Raw genomic sequence first — 21726 nt, forward strand, 5'->3', positions numbered from 1 at the left:
TAGCTTTTTAAGTGAGCAATAAGGTGCTGAGGCTCTGAACACGTGCAGGAAGGGACTCAAATTCTCACTGGCGTTTGGGGATTCGCTTTACCGTGCTGTGCTACCGGCTCTCGCCTGGAGAGACCTCGGTGGTGGAGTTCCCACAGCCGAGCGCTGATTTACTGCCATCTGGATTAGGAGAAATATCACTAAGGAGACATCAGAAGTTAGTCAGCGCCAAAAATCCCGATTCGGTAGCAATTACTCATCCTTTGGACTGTGCCACCCGTTTGAGAAACGCACGTGGAGGGGCTCGGAGAGATGCTTTCACATGGCGGGGTCCATGTGAGCACGGGCTGGGGCACCCGGCGTGGACCTTAGCCCTCGGGTTCTTGCCGTTGTACGTCCGTTGTCTGAAATTCACTGCTCCGGTGCCAGCGTGTCCTTGCTGGTGGGACCCTTATTCTACACGCAGCATCTCTGACTGTTAACCCCATAAATCTTCCCCTTGCTCAAACGTCGCTCAAGCCCTTGGCAGCTCCGGGGCTGCACCGGGGCGATGCCTGGGCACTGCCGGTTCTTCCCACCACGGGGCCAGGCTCTGCGTTCGGCAGCAGTGGGGTTAAGAAGCGCGGCCGCCCGGGAGATGAGGGAAGCAGAAAGCGAGGGGATGCTTTGGGAAGCATTTCTGGGAGCGAGGAGGAGGTGTGGCGGAGCAGATGTTCTTCTGCTCGCTAAGATGTCTGTCCGGCCGCTTCGCCTGGGCAGGACGCCTCGCTCTGTGCCTTCCCCTGCCCGGCAAAGGGTGTACGTTAAATATTTGTCTCAAAGCTGAGTCACAGCGAGGTTAATGAACTAAATCGCTGGAATCTTTCACGAGCAAAGAGAAACGAGTGCGTTTGACGTGCTCGCTCCTCGGGCCGTTAGCATGATTATCTTTGCAACGATCCTTGCGCGGCATCGCGCTGTTGGGCTGTACCGATTCGTGTGTTGCGGGGCCCCGTGGTCTGATGGCCGAGCTTTCTGCGAGGCTCCCTCCTTGCCCGGCTGCTTCGAAGCCCTGGAGTTTGTTTTTGCAGCGTGTGGAGGGCTTGGACCCCGGCTGGCGTGCCAGACTTATCAGCCTGGTCCTTTTGTGGGTTTGGCTGCTCTAACAAGCAGCTCCATATATAAACAGTAACAAGAGAAGCGGCCGGGGAATCGGTGATTTCATGTCACCATTTATTTCTTATAACCGTGGCATAATTCTCCCTGAGCAAACAGCTCTGGACAACGTCTGCCAGCGCACCCTTCGCTTTGTGTCCTGGAGTGAATCCTCCCCGCCCTCGAGTAGCTGAGCTCCGACGGGAAGGAATAGCTTTTTCTTTGAAAATGGGGCAAAGAAAGTCAAGGCAGCCCCTCTTGCTCAGGCTGGGAACTTTTTTGTGTGTGTGTGTTTGGGGTTTTTCCCTGCCTTGTGTTCCTTCGGGGGCGAAGCGATCGCCGGGTCCGGAGAGCTGGGCCATCCACGAGCTGCTGCCCTGCTAGGAGAGATCTTGCAGCCGGGTGGGAATTTTTCGATGCCGTCAACGTCCGTATATTGTCGGGCACGTGAGGAGGAGGCGCGCTTGAGAAAGCGGGCAGCTGGCTGCGATCCCCTCCGCTTTCCAGAGAGAAAATATTGCGACAGGACCGAGGGCTCCGATCCCGGCCAGCGCTGGGTGCGGGGTGACCTGTGCTCTGGACGGGCTCGTGGTCCAAGGGCCCAGAGTAAGCGATGAAGGACTCCGCTCCCTTTTTTTGGGGCTTGTGCTATTCGCTCTGGGGAAGCAGCAGCCTTGTCCCTGGGGACCGGGCTGTGCGGCCGCCCCAGCAGTGCCAGAGAGGGACGGCGCGCAGGCGGCCGTGTCAGCGGTGCTCGCAGCAGATCCACGGCTCTGATAAAGAGCACTTATCTCCTTTGCGGAAACAGGATTTTCCCCGCTGCCTCTCTTTACAATGGGGAGCTTCATTCGCTCTCCTCCCCCTTCCCTATCAAATCTTTTTTTGGTTTAAAAAGCTTTTCCTCACAGGATTCCCAGGCAGGACCATGCCAAATATGCAGCGCGGTAAACGACTAGCACATTAATTGCCTATTGCCTTTGTCTTTCGAAATACAGCCAGCTTCTCGGTGCCTGTAATTTTGTGGTTAACAAAACTCGTGTGATGTCAAGTCTCTGTTCTCAACAGCATCGCTGTGAGAATTGCTTTGGGTTTTTCCCCAGGAGCATTATTTCCCAATCTGATGGCTGACCAGAGCCAATGCTCTGATTTCTTCCCCGGTTTGCTCTCTCCACCTCACTCCAGTGCTTGGAAAAAAGGGGATTTACCCTTTTAAAAGCAGAGGTGGATGCGTATAGATCCCGAGCTGTGCTCCGCACCAGCGAATGCCGGTGACATCTGTGTTACTGGGTCAAGGCGAGGGAGGAGTGTAGGCAAACTTGCACAACTCTTAATAAAATCAGTGCAAGCAGCTACTGCGTCTTCTCTAGAGAAGAAAGCCTGTTGTATCTCTTGAGTGATGGAGGGGCTGTAAGAGCAGCTCACGGGTTATAAATACCTTTTCTCTCCCACCCTTCCCATCCTCAGCTGTTCCAGAAGGAGCAAGTGGATCCTCTCCAGCTAAAACTACAGCAAGTCAATGGAGTTGGTCAAGGACTCATCCAAAGCGCCGGGAAAAACTGTGACGTCCAAGGACTGGAGCATGACATGGAAGAAATCAACACCCGCTGGAACACCCTCAACAAGAAGGTGAGAGCGTGGGGAGGGGCTGTGACTGGTTCCTCTCGGCCCCGTTGGGGTCTGGTAGAAGAAGGGGGCCATCGACAGGGAGCTGAGGCTCCGGTGTCGATGCAGCACCAGCCTGACCGTGCAACGGGCTTGTGTTCGGGGTGCAGGTGGCCCAAAGAGTTGCTCAGCTGCAAGAGGCCCTGTTGCACTGCGGGAAGTTTCAGGACGCCCTGGAGCCGTTGCTGAGCTGGCTGACGGACACCGAGGAGCTCATCTCCAACCAGAAACCTCCCTCTGCCGAGTACAAGGTGGTGAAAGCCCAGATCCAGGAGCAGAAGGTGAGCAAGCACAGGGCAACGGTTGGCTCGATGGGAGGGGGAGCTCTGGACAGACAGGCGGTATTTTGGGGGTAACAGATAAGGTGTATCCGGGATGTTCACAAGCTTGCCGCTTTCACGGCGGATCTTCTGGTTCCCCACGTGCTAACGTAACAGACAGGCAGCTCGTTGGCCCGCGCTCGCTATCTCCATCGCCTGAATCACCAGCGTTGCTTTCTTGTCCCGCTGCCTCTTGAAGTTTGCTGCTGGTTTTGCTAGTCGGCCGTGTTTTTCCAGCCCTAAGTTTTGTTTGTGCTGGTAATTCTGCTGCGTCAGGAGCAAGCTGGCTTTGTAGGTACCGGTTTGGGTATTTGGACAAAATGAACGTACAAACTGTAAGAACCGACCCGAGGCGTGCTGGTGTTTGCAGAGATAACAGCCTGGGTCGGCGCCTGCCCTTGCGAGCAGGCGGATGAAAGTTCAAGTGTGGTCGTGGTAAAATGTTTTAGAAATGAATTCTTACCGAGGCTTGGTCCGACGTATTGAGACTTTGAAGAGGAAATGTATTTAAAGTGAAGGTTTAAAACTTGATCTTGATAAGTTTGGGAGGGGGGTGATGGGGAAGCCTCTGAAAACTTCTCTGGCACAGAAGTGCTTTGAATCTCTTTTAGAATAGAATATTTCAGTTGGAAGGGACCTACAACGATCATCTAGTCCAACTGCCTGACCGCTCCAGGGCTGACCAAAAGTTAAAGCATATTATTATTTTTTTTTTTTTTTTTTTTCCTGAACTGGTTTTGATGGCAGAGGCTGTCCCGCTGGGCTGGCTTTGGTCTCGGCCCCGTGCTTACGGTGGTTTTCAGCCACAATTAGAGATTTGCTATCTCCGAGGGCTAGAAGAAGTTCTGCTGATCCAATCCGGTAACTTTTTTCCTCCTTTGTTTCACTGCTGATGCTAAAGCTGCTCCAGCGACTCCTGGACGATCGCAAAGCCACCGTCGAGATGATCCAAGCGGAGGGAGGGCGGATCGCGCAGTCGGCCGAGCCTGCGGATCGGGAGAAGATCGTCGGCCAGCTGGAGAGCCTGGAGCGCCGCTGGGCAGGGCTGCTGGGCAGGGCGGCCGGCAGGTGAGAGGGTCTGCGCCGCCGGCCGAAAACACGGGGCCAGCTCGTCCTGCGATTCACGGTGCCCCGGAGCTTGGGGTTACAACGTGCGGGAAGCTGGCGGAGATTTCTGTGCAGATACATCCTGGAAACAGCTGGAAAACATGAGAAATCAAAGCCTGTTTGGGGAGCTGAAGTTGATAGCGGTGGTTTACAATGGCAGGGAAGAGCTCAGATTAAATAAATTCCCTGCAGGGGATGGATGTTATTTTTATTCCTGTAAGCGTTAACATTTAGCTTTAGTGGCAACATCCTGTTGACACCTTTCTGCTGCCTGAGTCTCATTTATGAGTTGCTTGTTGCTACGTAAGCGAATATTTGAGGTTATAAAGTCACTTCTGAGGGCCAGATGTGACCTCCCAGGGTCTTACATCACTGCCAACTAGGTGGACCGTCCACCTAGGACTTGTACCGGTGCCGGGCTGTCTTTGAACAGAAGCTCAGCAGCTCTGAAACACCGAGAGCCCGGCCACAAGCTGAGCGTGTCGGAGGATCTCCGAGATAGCGATAGGAACGGCAGAAAAGCAGCACAACGGGGGAGCCTTTCTGCTGCCTTCCCGGGGGGATAAACTGGACCCTAAAGGCACAGCTGCAGGAAAAAGCTTATTTTGCAGTTTCTCCACGTTGATTTTTGGGTTTGCCTTTGCAGCTTGCCTGACACACTGTCTCACCTTGCTCTGAGGGCTGCTTCGGTTCCCTCTTCCTAATACTCGAAGCTGCTTCCCATCCCTGGCTCCAACGGGGAGCTGCTCCTTAGTGTTTTATTCCGTACTATAGGCAGAAGCAGCTGGAGGACATCTTGGTCCTGGCAAAGCAGTTCCACGAAACCACGGAGCCCGTGTCGGACTGGCTGTCGGTGACGGAGAAGAAACTGGCCAACTCTGAGCCCATCGGTACCCAGACCGCCAAAATCCAGCAGCAGATCAGTCGGCACAAGGTAGGACCCGGGCGATAACGGGAGCTGCCGATGGAGGCGATGGGTGTCGGGTCCCACTCAGGTGGTGGTTTCTGCCGTGGCGAGGGGGGTTTTTTTGGCACGAACAAGTATTGGAGGAGTTATCCAGGCTGCTTTGTGTACAGAGGAGGCTACAAACCCTAACCCACCGGTGTGGGTAAATATTAAACTGACGTCTTTGCACCTCGCAGCGAATGTATCTGGCTCTGGATAGAAAAAATCATTCCTGTTCTTGTGTTTCTTTTAAACCTTTTTTTAATTTTGATGCAGTCTGCCCGTTCACGGGTGGGTTTCACGTCTCCTTCATTCCTTCGGTTGCATTCATTGTTTCTGTTTCCCCTTTTATGTTGTTTGTTTGGGTTTTTTTTAATCCATTTTTTCACTCATTTTCCTTTCTGTTGTCCGTTTTATCCTCCCGGCATTCAGGCTCTAGAGGAAGAGATAGAGAGCCACGCGGCCGAGGTGTCTCGGGCAGTCGGTGTCGGGCAGTCCCTCTCCTCCTTGAGCTGTGCCGCCGAGCGGCGGCTGCTGGCAGAGAAGCTTGACTCTCTGCAGACCCGCTATGGCGAGGTCCGCGACCGGTGCTGCCGGAAGGCAGCGCTGCTGGATCAGGCGCTGTCAAACGCCAGGCTCTTTGGGGAGGAGGAGGTGGAAGTGCTCAACTGGCTGGCTGAGGTTGAGGACAAGCTCGGCTCGGTATCCGTAAAGGATTACAAACGGGACGTCCTGCAGAAGCAGCATGCCGACCAGCTGGTATTTTCCATTTTTTCCATGTTTATGTTGTTTATTTTGTTGCATTTATCTGGTTTTGCTTTGGTTTCTGGTCTGACTTTAATTTTGCGAAGCTTGTCCCGCTGCTGGTTCTCTTCTAGGCTTGGAGAAGTGTAAAAGAGATTTCATGTGTTAAAAACAATAATTGTGGCCCCAAAAATGGGTTTCCCAGGGGAGAAACTTCAAATGATTCGTTCGCTTTGTGAACAATGTCTGAGCAAGCTTGGCCACCCCATGCCTTTAGAAAGCTGGATGCTGTTTCCAAGAATGAAAGCTTGAAAAGCCCGGTGGGTTTTCCAAGGCAGGCTGGCCACCGAGGAAGCCGTCTGCTTCCGCTCCCCGGGGGCCGTGCAAGCTCTTTTCAAGAGTGAGGTTATGTCTAACGCAAGGGCGAGCTCTTCAGTGACACATATCCAATGGGTTGGGATGGGTTTGCTCTAAGATTTGAGCCTTTGGGTCCCAGAAGTCCCAATAAGTCCCGTAGCAGGAGAAGGTTGACTGGACAAGTATCAGATCTGTCGTCCACCCTTCCCGTGCTCGGCAGGAGCAGTTCACGCTCTGCTTGGTATCTCTGGCCAGCACTAGCCGGCAGGACTCGGGGACTTGCCCACGGAAGAATAACCCCAATTTGCCTTTCTCTCCAGGCCTTGAACGAGGAAATTGTGAACAGGAAGAAGAATGTGGACCAAGCCATTAGAAACGGGCAAGCTCTTCTGAAGCAAACCACAGGTAACACGAAGAGCTGGGCACGCTCCGGTGTCCGACACGGGTTTATCCAGCCCATGGGCACGCTCTGGCCCATGCGGGGGGTTGGGAAGCCCCCTCCGTCCTCCGCGTGGTCTTCCCTGGGAAGCCCGTGCTCTGCAGCGATACGCTGTTTGGGGGAGGCTGTTCTCCCTCAGGTCTAATTTCCTTTCGGATGCTCCCAAAGTAGCTGTTTTGCATCCAGACCTGGGTGCCGAGCCACAAGTACTCCAGCTTAGTAAATTCCGAGTACCAACCTCGCAGCTTCATGAGTGGGAGATTCCCACCGCCCCGGGGTGGTGATGCTCAGCGCTGAGCAGCCCTGCAACGCGAGGGAGGGTTTTCTCCTTGCATCCAGCTGCTAAATCACATGGAAAGAGGTTAAAAATACACCCAGGCCTTTCCTAATATTGCTTTCCCATACCGAGCAGTTGTTGCTGTTGCCACGTGGGTGTGAGTTTATGTTTATGAGTGGGAAGAAAGGTCGAGGCGATGCGTTTCCTTCAGATGTGGTCTGCTCGGAGCAGATGTACAGACCTCTGTCCTTGTGGGAGTCGTGTAGCAGGAAGAGTGATTACAAAGAATTTGGCTTGCAGTTTCTCGTCCTCTCGGAAACAGCAGTAAAGAGGGAACTGGACCTTTTTTCTGGGCGCTGTGACACGTTAGTTGAGGACTGAGTTGCGGTGGCTTTGGGGCTCGTGGCAAAGCCAGGCGTCGCAGCACGCTTCCATCCTGTTCCAGGGAGGAGGTGGACGTTACGCTGGCTGGTAGAAAATATCAGCTGTAAGGGTAGCTTCCTGGCTGTAAAAATAGGCTGCGAAGCTGCACGGATATAAAGAAAAGTGAGACTGAAATTAGCTGTTTGAAATGGGGGGGATCAGGGCAGGCGGCTCCTGCAGCCCCCCCAGCCCAGCATCGTTTGCCCCGTGCCGCTGTCTCGCAGGGGAGGAGGTGTTGCTGATCCAGGAGAAGCTGGATGGCATTAAGACCCGCTATTCGGACATCACCGCCGCCAGCTCCAAGGCGCTGCGCACGCTGGAGCAGGCTCGGCAGCTGGCCACCAAGTTCCAGTCCACGCACGAGGAGCTCACCGGCTGGATGGGCCAAGTGGAGGACGAGCTGGCTTCCAGTGGGGGACAGTCCCCTGCCGGCGAGCAGATCCCCCAGTTCCAGCAGAGGCAAAAGGTGGGGGCTGGCAGAGCAGCGCCCGGGGCACGGGGATGCGAGGGTGGGAGCCAGCTCGCGGTTTTGAGAGGCCGGGGAGGAGTCGGAGAGGGACGTCACCCGCAGAGCACTGCGAAGGACACGTGTCCGTGGGTGCCTTCCACAGGAGCTGAAGAAGGAGGTGATGGAGCGCAGGCTCGTCCTGGACACGGTGAACGAGGTGAGCCGAGCTCTCTTGGAGCTGGTTCCCTGGCGAGCCCGCGAAGGGCTGGATAAACTCGTGTCGGACACCAACGAGCGCTACAAGCTGGTCAGCGACACCATCAAGCAGAGGGTGGAAGAAATCGATGCTGCTATTCAGAGGTCTCAACAGGTAATTTAATAACCCCGCCGGAGGCCGACGGGGTTTCTCAGGGTGGGAACGAGCGGCTCGGCACCGCTCCAGCCCGTGCAGCGCAATGGCAGCAGGAGGGACGGCGAGCGCAGCCTGACGGGGAGGCCAGATCCCATCGGGAACGCCCAGACGTGAACTGGCCTCACCAGCGGCGTGCGGCAGCGGGGCTGCTTTCTGACCCGTCCCCTTGCCTGTGGTTTGGGTAGGATAACTCCGGGGCAGCGCCGTGTTATCCCGCCTGCTGGTTTTTGCTTGCGTGGGTGAAGTAGATGGTGTAAAAGCGATGCCAGGTGACTTTCAAGCCTGGAAAAACGTCATTCCCTGTTGGGATAGCGCGGGGATTTGTTCCAGGCAAACGGTCCTCTCAAAAAAAGTCTTGTTCTGCACGGACTGGAGGCTGTGGAGCACTGTTAAATAACCGCTCTCGCTGGCTTTGAGCGCTGACTCCACGAAGCCGAACGTGCGAGCAGAACGATTGTGTAAAACAGAGGCGTCTCTTTCCCTGTAGGCAGGGAGGGCGTAGGGAAAGGTGGTTGCTCCACCGTGCTCTGCTGCCTCGGGCGCCTGTGTTGCAGTGATGCTCCGTGCCCCAAAACCAGCTGCAGGAGCCGCCGGCCGTGGGACGGTGGCTGCTGCTCCTCTTGGAGGGGAGCTTGGAGTCAGAAACGCGTCCGCCCCAACGTCCCCTTCTCCTCCCCGCCTCTGCACGCCCGGGCGAGGCGTTCGTCCCCCGTGTCCCGCTGGGTCCCCCCACGTCTCCCGGTTTGCCGCGCGCTCCGTCCCGGCTGCCCGTCACTGACCTGTCCTCTCCCGTGTGCCAGTACGAGCAGGCGGCCGACGCGGAGCTGGCCTGGGTGGCTGAGACCAAGCGGAAGCTGATGGCCCTCGGTCCCATCCGCCTGGAGCAAGACCAGACGACGGCTCAGCTGCAGGTGCAGAAGGTACGCGCGCGGTCGCTGCCGGGGGGGACGGGGCGGGCGGCGAGGAGGGATGTGGTTTGGGTGATGGGCTGGGGTCTGGGGGGTCCCTGGGGTTTGTAGCGCTGAGCCCGGAGCACCAGGAGAGATGCAGCACTTGTCCCTGGTAAATAAAAGGCGAAAACGAGGAAGAAAGAGGATTTAGAGAAATGAAGTGTTGGGCTTCTGAAGGAAGAAGCCTCCTCTCCGTTTGCAGGAGCCGAAACCTTTGCACGGCCGTTTAGGGCTGGATGGGTGCTCTCGCTTGGGCTCCCCTCGAGAGAGCCGCTCCTTCCGAAGGCTTTCGCTGCCGCCGCTGGAGCGAGCTCTGCCCGAGTCTTGCAGGCGCTGGCAGCGGGAAGGGTTTAGAGAAATGTATACATTGATTAATGAGGGTGCTTTTACATTTGCTTTTTGCTCATTGTTCCTTGCAGTGGGGGACTCCTCGTCTCCCTCCCGGCAGCCAGACGTGGAACAAAGAGGCGCTGGGGTTTTTTTATATCTGTGAGATGAGCTCATGCCTGAAAGAACGTGCACTTTAAATAAACGGCCCTTTTCTTCCCTTACCAGCCTCGGCAATCAGAGCAGAGTACAGGCTTATTGGATTTAAAAAAAAAAAAAGAAAAATAAGACATTTTTATAAGGGAGGGGGACGGAACCATCAAGCATTAAGTTAAATTGAGCTCAGCTTGGCTTCCCGCTGTTAATCGCGTGGACCTTGGGAATGGCAAAATTATTGGTAGATGCCGTTCTGGAGAGCATCGTTTCGGGGGGGCGAACACGTTCGCTAACGAATGGATGGTGGAGCTTTTCCTCCGGTGAGGACCCTGGGTGTGGAAGTTGACCGATACCTTGTTTCAAGAGCTGTTTTCAGGCCTTTGAAAGAGAGAAGTTGACGTAGATGAGTCATGAGAAAAACATGCGGTAATCTGCATTTTCAGCCAGATTTTCCGTGTGCCGCAGGACACTTGTGCTGAGTTTTGTGCGGTCTCTGCCGGGCTGAGCTCTGCTGCCTGCTACAGCTGGCGCAGGCAGGAGGGTCCCGCGGATGGGCTGGGGGCAGAGCTTGGGCTTGGCTCTGATTTCTTTCCTTTCTTTGGACGTTTCCTTTTCTGCAGGCTTTTTCCATCGACATTATTCGGCACAAAGACTCTATGGATGAACTGTTCAGCCAGCGCAATGAGATCTTTGGGACGTGCGGGGAGGAACAAAAAGCTGTTCTCCAGGTGAGCCTCCCTCCGCTATTTACCACGACAGGGGAGACAGAGAGGGGAGAGAGGCGAACGCTCAGCTCTTGCACAGGCTGAAGTAGTTTAAAATTACTCCGTCTTTAGTAATTCCCACCAGCGTTAGCAGAAATCTCTTTACATTTATTACTCTCCTTTATTGCGTGTTTTTATTGCGGTGTTTGGGGACGGGGGGGGGACGACAGCGGAGATTTCTGAGGCTGCTTTAATTGGAATTACAGCTTGCGCGTGTGGAAGGCCACCGAAGGCACCTCCTGCTCTTCCAGCTCGCGGTGTGCAGCTGGCGCTTTCCCTGGGCCCTTTTGCATCCCTCGCTATAACCTTCCTCCCTCTCTTCTCAGGAGAAAACCGAGTCCCTGGTGCAGCAGTACGAAGCCGTGAGCCAGCTCAACTCGGAGCGCTACGCTCGCCTGGAGCGTGCCCAGGTCCTGGTCAACCAGTTCTGGGAGACCTACGAGGAGCTGAACCCATGGATCGAGGAGACGCAAGCCCTCATCTCCCAGCTGCCCCCTCCGGCCATCGATCACGAGCAGCTCAAGCAGCAGCAGGAGGACATGAGGGTAAGAGGACGCGGCGTTTGCATCTCCTGCGCCGTCGGATCCTCCGCCTTAAACGGAGGCGCGGCGCTCCCAGGGGCGAGCGCGCCTTTTTTTTTTTTTAATTTTTCTGATTTTTTTTTTTACCCATTCTCTTCTTTTTGGGGATCCTGCCTATGTAATACAAGTGTGCTATGAGCGTACCATGTGGAAATCACTAGTTACGTTGGAGCACTTCTTACTAAAATACAGATTGCACCCGAGGGAGCCTGGCTGCCTTCGCATCTCCTGCCTGATTGTGGCAGGGAAAACCGCTTTGTGCTTTTAGGGTAGAGAGCTGCAAAGCGAGTTTTCTCAGTGGTGTCCCCCGTGGGGCTGTGGGGAGGGTCAGGAGCCGGCCGTGCCGGGGAAGGACCCGTGCCGGGCAGCGTGCCGGCATGTGCAGAGCTGTGGCCATGTTAGGAAGAGCCGAGTGCCATGTGCTTGGCAGATGCTGGGTCAAGACATCCACGGCGCGAGTTCACTACCAGATACGATCGCTGCGCTCGGAGTGTTGCATGAAATAAAGAGGCAGCGGCTTTCAGTAGATTTCTAAACAATTGTCTTCTTCCCCCCCGCCCATTCCCTAGCAACTGAGAGAGTCCATTGCTGAACACAAGCCTCATATTGACAAGCTGCTGAAAATCGGACCACAGCTCAAGGACCTCAACCCCGAGGAAGGGGAGATGGTGCAGAAAAAATACTCGACGGCCGAGGCCATGTATGCCAAAATCAAGGAGGAGGTGTGCCAGCGGGCTCTCGCGCTCGACGAAGCCGTCTCGCAGTCCACCCAGGTACGCCGGGGTGCAAAGGAGCCGCGTCTTCTTATCGCAGTCCCCTGCGGAAGCCACGTGCTTTGAAACGCGGTTTTATTCTGAGCGTTACGATTGTAAAACCCTTTATAAGGCACAAGGTGGTCAAACGCCTCCGGAGTAGTTTCCCCGCTGCTCAGCACTCGCTGCGAAAGGAGGGGTGAAGGCGTTTGAATCTCGACATAGTAAATAGGGTAATAAATTTTTACAGCCTCAATAATGATGCTCATTCAAAGGGGCTGTTTTGGCATCTGCCCAAGGTTGGAAGGGCCCGGAGAGCCTCTTTAAAAAGCTTGGAGAGATAAGTTTCATTTCTGATAAGCTGCGTGCAGCCAACAGCCACGGGATCCTTTGTATGGGACAGTTAATGGTCGTCTCCAGGGTCTGAGCATCTCCAGAGAAGGTCGGTGACTGCAGGAGCAGAGATAGGAAAGGAGGGGCACAGACTGTAGGTGCTAAAGTCCAAAAAGGGGGTGAAGAGTTTCTGCTGCTGAGGGTTTATGACCCCTAGTTATGTTTCATTTCACCCCCTGTTACCGTAGCACAGTTGGGTTTTGTCACGTCTGGGTGTTTTGTTTTGTTGGTTTGGTTTTGTTTTTTTTTTTTTAATTCCTGTATTGTGTAGTCACTTCTCTTGGTTTGCACTTGTATTAACTCCGAGTTTTTCCCCCCACACTCCCCTCCCGTCTCATCTCTCACTCCCATTGTGGAATGTGTTATCTGTGTGTGTTGCTGCCTGTGCCCGTCCTCCCCACATGGTCCCATTTCATTCTTGTGTTGACTGCGCCCCACCATTGCAGATTACAGAGGTAAGCCCCACCACCGCAGACGTTCATTTACGCTCTTTCTTTCGCCTGATTCTATTTTACACCCAGACTTTTATTTCCGCTCCCTGCACAGCTCAGCAGAACATGCTTAAAAATTAACTCCAGGGACCTTGAAATCACATTTCTGGGATGGCTTTCGTTGCATTGCCAGCTGGTCTCAGCCGTGGCCAGCTTCTGCTGGGAATGCTTCCTGCAAAGCAGAGGTTTCGCTTTCAGAGCGGTTTACGCTGATGCGTGAAAGCGGTTTGCGCTTTCTGCTCTAGCTGGACTTGCCGGTTTGCTCCTGCTTGTTGGCTGAGCCAGCGTGCCCCTCATCGACTTCGCACCGAGCGCCCGTCTCCTCTCTGCTGTTAGAGCCTGGGACTTGGCGAGCACCAACCCTAGTGTCCTGCGGAGAGGGACCGGAGCTGCCGGCCAGAGCGCAGAGCTGTCCTTCTCACCAGCAGAGATGATTTGGGATCTTTCAGGCTAAAGTTGACTTTTCTTTAAAAAAAAAAAAATAATAATAATAAACCCCGCTAGACCCCCTTCCTCTCTCACTCTTGGCTTTCTGGTTCTGCTTTTGTTGAAGCCCCAGCTCCGTGGCAGCTCGCTCCTCCCCGTGTGCATGCAGCCTTCCACCATCTCCCGCGGACCCTGCCGGGGTGGTTTTCTTGCTGGCGTCGCGCCGAGCAGAGATTTCCCTCAGCACCAAACACGGGCGCTTTTCCGGCAGCGTCTTTGCACGGACGCTCCCACAAACGGCATTGGCTTTTCTTGCCACGCTGCCCGTCTGCAAAAAGCAGGACGGCGGTCAAAAATCTGAATTTTGTAGGGTTGAATGCGGTGACAAATGGCTGCCGTGTTTGGTTCACAGTTGCCTGTGCCGGCTCTGTGAGTCCGTATGGCTGGTGTACGGTTTGAGCTGGTGCAGCCCGGGGCTGTTGGCAGCAGAGGAAAGCAGAGGCAGGCGTGAACAGGAGGCTGCAGGTTTAATTGCTGTTGCAGGCAATGTTTGTCCTCTCCGAGAGGCCGCTGGGCGCAGCGCTGAGGGCTGTCGCGCATGCAGGGAGCGACGCGGTGGTGTTTAACCTCATCTCGCCTGCCCCTAATGGACTTGCTCTTCTCCAGTTCCACGATAAGATCGAGCCCATGCTGGAGACGCTGGAGACCCTCTCCTCCCGCCTGCGCATGCCGCCCCTCATCCCCGCCGAGGTCGATAAGATCCGGGAGTGCATCAGCGAGAACAAAAACGCCACGGTGGAGCTGGAGAAGCTGCAGCCCTCCTTCGAGGCTCTGAAACGCCGTGGGGAAGAGCTGATCGGGCGATCACAGGGAGCGGACAAGGACCTGGCGGCGAAAGGTATCTCCTGGTGGATTTAAGAGAAGGTGCTGGCTGGGCCGGTAGCGCTGCCCGGCTTCTCCTAGCCAAACCATGGCTCCATCACCACGGGGGAGGCTTTGATGTCCCAGGGGGGTATTTCAGAGGGTCTCCTGGCCTTGGGAGGAAGGAGGAGTCCTCTGCACACAGATGTCTGGTGCCTGCTTCCATCTGGAGCAGACAGGGTGAAGAAAGAAGTATTGGTGGCTGCTCAGGCAGAGGTTTCAGCTCAGCTCAGCTGAGCCGTCACCCTGAGCTGGTCTCTTGTGGCAACCGTTGGTGGCCCCTATGAAATGATTTGTTGGTGTCGATTCAGCATCTAATGGAGGGAAGGAACATCCCCAGCACAAAAAGACCCGTCGACACGATTGGCACTAATTGGCACCTTTCTTGGCTGCTCAGCAGCCAGCTCGTGGGCCGAGCGAGCGTAGACTTCACGCTAGAGGTGGCCAGAACAGAGGTTCGTTGGAGGAGAGTGTGTGGGCCAATTTGCCCTGAGCTTGCATGCACTTAAATAAAGGCTTTATTTCTGCAAGCTGGCGTTTCTCATGTCCCTCAGTGTCTCTGAGTTAATGCTCTGATAGTCCTGGTCATCTTTAATTCCCATTTGAATATTCTGTTGGCTATTTCTAAGTGGAAAGTGTTTGCAGAATGCTTTTGAGTTGTAGAAAGGTTTCTTTCTTCACTGAATGTTTTCATTCCCTTCCTCAGTAATCCAGGATAAGTTGGATCAGATGGTCTTCTTCTGGGAGGACATCAAAGCTCGGGCGGAGGAACGTGAAATGAAGTTCCTTGATGTCCTGGAGCTTGCAGAGAAGTTCTGGTACGACATGGCAGCCCTCCTGACTACCATCAAAGACACGCAGGACATCGTTCACGACCTGGAGAGCCCAGGCATTGACCCCTCCATCATCAAGCAGCAGGTGGAAGCGGCAGAGGTGAGGACCATGGGACCGTACCCCTGTATGGACCTTGTCTGCACCCAGCTTGTAAGCCACACCGGGTAGATCTTAGATGTGAGCATGGCCAGAAGTGGCTGTACAGCAGCTTTGCAGGCAGGCAGATTATAAACTGCTATTTCCATTGCACTTTGGAACCGCAAGGAAAAAACCAGAAGCGTATTTCACATATCCCTCCCCACCACTACCGCCCTCTGCTCCAGACAAGGAAACGATGCTGAAATCGCTTTATCTGCTACTGTTTTGGGAAGCTTATCAAGCGTGCGGTCAGAGTTGTGTGCCCACGTGTTTTGAGTGATGTGGAAGTTTGCACGGTTCTGCTCCCAGTCTGAGTCGAAGGCATCCGAGCGCTGTCTAGCATGGGAAGTGTATATTTAGATTTTGGTTAGACCGGAGGTAATTGCAAAGCTGGATGGGCTTGGATTTGTGTGTCGTCGTTTGGTTGTTTCAAGTGAAGTGGTGAAATCCACTTCAGGTGGATTTGACTTGACTTGGACCTTGGGGAATGGGGATGTTTCTTTATGCTTTGCTAAGTTTGTCCTTGCTGTTTCCCTTTTATAACCGTTCTGACTTTGGTTTGCAACTTTTGAGTCTCAAAAACTAATCCCTATATTGACAAAGTACTCTTGTAAACAGTACGTCTGCTGTAAACAACATCTTCAGCCAGGCGGTTCGGGCACACGTCAAGCTAAATACAGATGTTCTTATTTTGGAAGAGCATTTAATAATAAACATTTTTCTTTTGTCGCTGTGTTATATGCAGACTATTAAAGAGGAGACGGACGGCTTGCACGAAGAGCTGGAGTTCATCCGACTCCTTGGAACTGATTTAATTTTTGCCTGTGGCGAAACTGAGAAACCAGAAGTGAAAAAGAGCATTGATGAGGTAGGGAAACCAGCAGCCTCTCCTTCAGATAAAACCCGGTGGGAGCAAGTGGGAGAGCCTAACAAATTTTGTGGGCAATCTTGTGTTCCGCAGATGAACAACGCGTGGGAAAATCTCAACAAAACGTGGAAGGAGAGGCTTGAAAAGCTTGAAGAAGCCATGCAGTCGGCTGTGCAATACCAAGATACGCTTCAAGTAAGAGGCAGGGCTGTTTGCGTGGGGTGGGTAGACCTTGGGAACGCCACCGCGAGTCCCCTCCCTGGCGTCGGACTGGGATTTGCACTAACGCACAGCAGGGAAACGTCTCCTGGGTGAGCGTTCGCGGCCCCTGATAGAGCCTGGGCTCAACAACCAGCTCCAAGGAAGAGCAGATATTTGACCGCGTTCGCCTTCTCAAATCTCTCTTCGTTTCCGCACGAAGCAGCGGGATGAGCCTGGCTGCCGTCAGGTCCTTGTGTTGGAAGCAGGAGAGGGGAGGAAAGAGCTTGCAAGGGCGAGTGCTGGCCAAGCAGGCACCTCCGCCCCGAAAGACAAGTTTCGTGGTTGCGGGGAGATGGAGGCACCAGCCCTGTTGCCCCGACCCGCTGCGGGGGGAGCACGCTTTGCCGTTCCCTTTGCTAACGGTGTCTGCGCTCCTTTCAGGCCATGTTTGACTGGCTGGATAACGCCGTGATCAAACTCTGCAACATGTCTCCTGTCGGCACCGACCTCAACACGGTTAAGGAGCAGATGAACGAGATGAAGGTACGCGGGCGGAGCGGGACCGGTTCTCCGGGGCTTGCTTTGCATCGCAGAGCTCGCGCTCCAGTGATTCATTTTGTTCTGGTTTTTGTCCTGCTTGTTTTGGCAGGAGTTTAAAATGGAGGTTTACCAGCAGCAGATCGAGATGGAAAAGCTTAATCACCAAGGTGAACTGATGCTAAAAAAAGCTACAGATGAGACAGACAGAGACATCATAAAGGAACCACTGACAGAGCTGAAACATCTCTGGGAGAATTTGGGCGAGAAAATTGCTCACAGACAGGTAGAGAGATCTGGGCTCTCGCAAGCGCGGGGTTGAAACTCGCTGGGATGCTCCCCCTCCTACCCAAGTTAAACTTCCCTTTTCCATCCCTGTCCTTGCCCAGCATAAGCTGGAAGCCGCTCTTCTGGCACTCGGCCAGTTCCAGCACGCGTTGGCGGAGCTGATGGCCTGGCTGACCCACACCGAGGAGCTGCTCGATGCACAAAAACCCATCAACGGAGACCCAAAAGTCATCGAGGTCGAACTCGCGAAGCACCATGTGAGTACTCCCCCTCCAGGTCCGTTTTTCCTCTGTTCCCACGGCAGGATTTTATTTCTCGTGAAGGGTTTGAGTCGGTTCGAGTCCGTGAGAGCGTGCAGGAATTAACAGGGCGTTTTAGAGAGGCGTCCAACGTTTGCCCACCACGTCTCACGCAGGTGTTGAAGAACGACGTCCTGGCCCACCAAGCGACCGTGGAGACGGTGAACAAAGCGGGCAACGAGCTGCTGGAGTCGAGCGCAGGGGACGATGCGAGCAGCCTGCGAAACCGCCTGGAGAAGCTGAACTCGTGCTGGGAGTCGGTGCTGCAGAAGACGGAGGAGAGGGAGCAGCAGCTGCAGTCCACGCTTCAGCAGGTCGGGGAGACGCGTCGTGGGTACCCCCCTGTGCAGCGGATCGCTGCTGGGGGTCCGCTTCCCCCTTCGCTTCCAAGGGGGAGGGAGTTAGGGAGACACTGGGGTTTTTTTTCTGCAAGTTTTTCGTTTAACTCTTAGTCCCGGAGTGGTTCGGTGCCTGCCCAGAAGCACGGCAGGGACCAGGCACGCCCGCGTGGCGAGGGATGTACCACGTATAACCCTCCTTCACGTGCTGGTGCATCCAGCTCTGCCTCTTTATCCGGTTTCAAAGCAAACACAGCGTTAAGCCTGGCGTACGATCAATGGTGGCTGATGTCATCTGATCCGTGGCCGATTCTCTGTTCCCGAACAGGCCCAGGGTTTCCATGGTGAGATTGAAGACTTCCTCCTGTGGCTAACGAGGATGGAGAGCCAATTGTCGGCATCAAAACCTACAGGAGGTCTGCCAGAAACTGCCCGGGAACAACTCAATGCCCACATGGTAATTTCCTAGGAGAGATTTTTAACGCTTTTAATTCAGCAAGCTCCTGTCTGTCAAATGTCAGCATCAAAACTTCTCCCTTCTGTATCTGATGGGAAGAAGAGTGCTTCTCTGGTCTCTTCTTACAGATAATTTTGCACTTGATGCCTGGGACGAGCATCGCAACTCTTTAACCCCCTTTCTCTGCTCAGAGTGACACGCTGCTGCTGTCGCTTCGCTGCCTGCCCTGAACCGAATTTTCTCGTCGCCCTGAGTCGCAGCAAGCCGCGGCCCCTCTCCGAACTCTTCCTTTGTCTAACGCTTTGGCGATGCCTCCCTTGCAGGAGCTGTACAGCCAGCTCAAAGCCAAGGAGGACGTCTACAGCCAGCTGCTGGCCAAGGGGCGACTGATGCTGCTGAACCGCGACGACTCTGGCTCTGGCTCAAAGACGGAGCAGAGCGTAGCGCTGCTGGAGCAGAAGTGGTGTCTGGTCAGCACCAAGATGGAGGAGAGAAAGGTAGCGTTGGCATCTACCCTTGCCCCACGAGCTGGTCTGACAGCAGTTGCTCCCTGCTTTGCTGCTCTGCTTTCCCGGGAGGGACGGAGCCGGTCAGGGCTGGAGAGGAGGGCTGAGGGGTTTGGGGGTTTTTTTGAGACAAGCTCTCTCTTGGTTGCGCAGGTTGGGTTTGTCTTTCAGATGGTGCTGTCTGAGCGTCAAGCTGTTGGGTTTTTGGTTTTTTTTTTTTCTAGATAGTCATCAGAGTTGGTTAAATCACACAGAAAATGAGAGTAAAATTGCATTTTGGGTTAATTTAGAGGAGAGGTGGGAAGAAACCTCCCACGGCTCTGAAAGGCGGGCTTTGTTGGTCCTCTGCGAGACAGCAGGCCAAATCCTCCTCCGAGCTGACTCCATCCTAGGCTTTTGGCTGGTGATGAGATAAAACAAGGGACGCGGTGGCCTCAGCCCGGAATAAATTTGCGGTGCTGCAGCTGTTACCGTCGAAATATCATCCACCTCATTTACCGAGCCGCTCTCCCCACGGCGATCTCTTTCTCAGGAAGCTGAGGGTGACGCAGCTGCTCGTGTGCCGATGAAGGTCTCTCCTTTCAGGGGCGATTCTTGTTTTGAAAGAAAGCGGTGGCTTTCACTGAAATCCCCTCCCCTTGGTAAACAAGTCGCGTTCCCGGGCCGAGGCAATGAGGTTCCTGTTAGAGGGACATTTCGGCAGGGACACAAAGGCCGCCTCTGTCTGCGAAACCACAGATCGTGAGCTCTCACCCTCCGTGTTGTGTTTTTTTTTTTTTCTCCCTCCCCGCTGCGGCAGGCGAAGCTGGAGGAGGCGCTGGCCCTGGCCACGGACTTCCAGAACTCCCTCCAGGACTTCATCAACTGGCTCACGCTGGCCGAGCAGAGCCTGAACATCGCACCCCCAGCCAGCCTTATCCTCAACGCCGTGCTGGCCCAGATCGATGAGCACAAGGTACCGGCACCACGAGCACCCAACGGCTCCCCGGGATGGAGGGAGGAAGGGTGGCACCTCGCCTCCCCTGCGCCCGCGGGCTGCTCGCGGGCACGTCCGGCTCCCTTCCAGATAAGAGGACATCTTTGCCGTTCGCAGGTGTTCGCCAACGAGGTGAACGCTCATCGGGATCGGATCATCGAGCTGGATCAAACTGGGAACCAGCTGAAGTTTCTCAGTCAAAAGCAGGATGTGGTGTTGATCAAGAACCTGCTGGTGAGCGTCCAGTCCCGCTGGGAGAAGGTCGTCCAGCGCTCGGTGGAGCGGGGACGGGCTCTTGATGATGCCAGGAAGCGAGCCAAGCAGGTGAGAAACACGGGAAGGGTGCGACAGACCCTGAAGTATGGCCAGCCCTGGGGAGCAGGAGGTCCCAAGACCAGAAAGGGACTGGGGACACCACCGGCGTTAAGTTTCAGACTTGTTCCTGTTCCTTTGCAGTTCCACGAAGCTTGGAAGAAACTAATTGATTGGCTGGAGGACGCAGAGAATCACCTGGACTCGGAGCTGGAGATTTCCAATGATCCCGACAAAATCAAGCTCCAGCTCTCCAAACACAAGGTAGAGCTTCGCCAAAGCGAGACTGGTGCAGGAGGCTGGGTGGAAGGGTGCTTTGTCGAGAGGAGGAGCAGGGCGGCTTCTCCTCTGCCGTCAGGACAGGAGAAAGGCACATCCACGGTTGCCGCCGCCGTGGAAGAATGTTCAGCTGGTGATCTTCACAAGGGCTGTGTATCTTCAGAAAGCCAGGTTTTCTGAAACAGTTTTGTTTTCCCTCTGGTTCCCAGGAGTTCCAGAAGACGCTGGGGGGGAAGCAGCCCGTCTACGATACCACCATCAGGACAGGCAGAGCCCTCAAAGAAAAAGCCTTGCTTCCAGATGACACTCAAAAGCTGGACAATTTACTGGGAGAAGTCCGGGATAAGTGGGACACAGTGTGCGGCAAATCTGTGGAAAGGTAAGTCCAGCCCCAACGTTGTACCAGCTGCGCTTGTTTGCCGAGGACTCATCAAAGTGGAGAGCAGAGGAGGGGAGGCGATTTCATGGGGTGGTTGGAGGAGGTCACTGGGACATGACAAAAGGAGGTGAGTTTCTTTATGGACGTTCACGGGGATGTTTGTTTTTCAGGCAGCACAAGCTGGAAGAAGCCCTCTTGTTCTCTGGCCAGTTCATGGATGCGCTGCAGGCCTTGGTGGACTGGCTCTACAAGGTGGAACCCCAGTTAGCTGAAGACCAGCCTGTCCATGGTGACCTGGATCTGGTCATGAACCTGATGGACGCTCACAAGGTGAGAGCACCTTTTCCAGCCCTTCTCTGGCACGTGAGTAGGGCTCGTCTTCCCCAAGAGCCAAAGAACGGAGGAGCCAGCGTCGGTGCCTCGCTGCAGAGCTCTGCGTCTTGCTGCTGTGCTTTGCTGTGGTGGACAAGGAGGGCGAAAACGGGGCGAACAAGTGGGAAGAAACTTCTACATAGGTTACAAGAGCTGGAGTTCTGTTCTTCTGACACGCTCGGTCAGATCTGTTGAGGGTTTAGTTTTGAAAAGGTGGCTGAATTTATAGTCCTCTATAAACTTTGGTCTTGGCAGTTCTCTCCAGCGTGTCTTGGAGACTGGCACTCCTGGGTTTGGCTTAGGTCATACGCTGAAATCCCCAGGCAGGGCTTGGGCGTCCGTTCAAGGCAGCCGTTGCATTGCAACCGGCGCTCCTGGGCTAGAGCTCGCCTGCTCCGGGTCACGACTGCTTCTGCCAGGGTGGAAAACTGGAGCTCCTGCCCACGCGCACTTACACCGAAACGCGCTCAGGAGCTGCCTGCGCTGTCTAGCTCCCTGCCTGCCTGCCCTCCCATCACGCCGGGTTGTGGTGGATCCCTGATGTGGGTGCAAAACCCACGTTACAAACTATTTCAGATGCGCCCCCCGTTTTATTCCCCACGTGAAACAACCCACTGGCACTGACTGGCCCCCTCTCTCCCTCCAGGTCTTCCAGAAGGAGCTGGGGAAGCGCACGGGGACAGTCCAGGTACTGAAGCGCTCCGGCCGGGAGCTCATCGAGAACAGCCGGGACGACACGACCTGGGTGAAGGTGCAGCTGCAGGAGCTGAGCAACCGGTGGGACACGGTGTGCAAGCTGTCGGTGTCCAAACAAACCCGTCTGGAACAGGCCTTGAAGCAGGTGAGCAGAAGGCTACGGGTGGAAATGCTCCCGGAGAGCTTTGCCTGGGCTGCAGGTTTGTGCCAGGAGGTCAACACAAACCT

General features: G+C 54.8%; 1 protein-coding gene across 12 annotated transcripts in view; it reads left to right on the plus strand.

The window, feature by feature from the left end:
- Window positions 1-21726, plus strand: part of MACF1 (microtubule actin crosslinking factor 1) — a 149429-nt gene that overhangs the window by 112389 nt on the left and 15314 nt on the right. For 11 of the 12 annotated variants that reach the window (XM_075522499.1, XM_075522504.1, XM_075522501.1 and 8 more), the window contains 28 exons: window positions 2587-2748; window positions 2895-3065; window positions 4006-4172; window positions 4986-5145; window positions 5590-5916; window positions 6579-6663; window positions 7622-7863; window positions 8009-8215; window positions 9058-9177; window positions 10311-10418; window positions 10781-10999; window positions 11605-11808; window positions 13764-13995; window positions 14725-14951; window positions 15736-15858; window positions 15952-16053; window positions 16501-16602; window positions 16709-16882; window positions 16986-17141; window positions 17300-17497; window positions 17850-17978; window positions 18302-18475; window positions 19284-19439; window positions 19578-19784; window positions 19917-20036; window positions 20261-20430; window positions 20601-20760; window positions 21449-21643. In XM_075522499.1, the coding sequence (XP_075378614.1) occupies window positions 2587-2748; window positions 2895-3065; window positions 4006-4172; window positions 4986-5145; window positions 5590-5916; window positions 6579-6663; window positions 7622-7863; window positions 8009-8215; window positions 9058-9177; window positions 10311-10418; window positions 10781-10999; window positions 11605-11808; window positions 13764-13995; window positions 14725-14951; window positions 15736-15858; window positions 15952-16053; window positions 16501-16602; window positions 16709-16882; window positions 16986-17141; window positions 17300-17497; window positions 17850-17978; window positions 18302-18475; window positions 19284-19439; window positions 19578-19784; window positions 19917-20036; window positions 20261-20430; window positions 20601-20760; window positions 21449-21643 (4797 nt within the window). Of the gene's footprint in view, window positions 1-2586; window positions 2749-2894; window positions 3066-4005; window positions 4173-4985; window positions 5146-5589; window positions 5917-6578; window positions 6664-7621; window positions 7864-8008; window positions 8216-9057; window positions 9178-10310; window positions 10419-10780; window positions 11000-11604; window positions 11809-12626; window positions 12636-13763; window positions 13996-14724; window positions 14952-15735; window positions 15859-15951; window positions 16054-16500; window positions 16603-16708; window positions 16883-16985; window positions 17142-17299; window positions 17498-17849; window positions 17979-18301; window positions 18476-19283; window positions 19440-19577; window positions 19785-19916; window positions 20037-20260; window positions 20431-20600; window positions 20761-21448; window positions 21644-21726 lie in introns of all 12 variants that reach the window. The other variant, XM_075522510.1, reaches the window with a different exon arrangement.

This window comes from Mycteria americana, chromosome 21, assembly GCF_035582795.1.
Source record: "Mycteria americana isolate JAX WOST 10 ecotype Jacksonville Zoo and Gardens chromosome 21, USCA_MyAme_1.0, whole genome shotgun sequence".
In the NCBI taxonomy this organism is placed as follows: Eukaryota; Metazoa; Chordata; class Aves; order Ciconiiformes; family Ciconiidae; genus Mycteria; species Mycteria americana.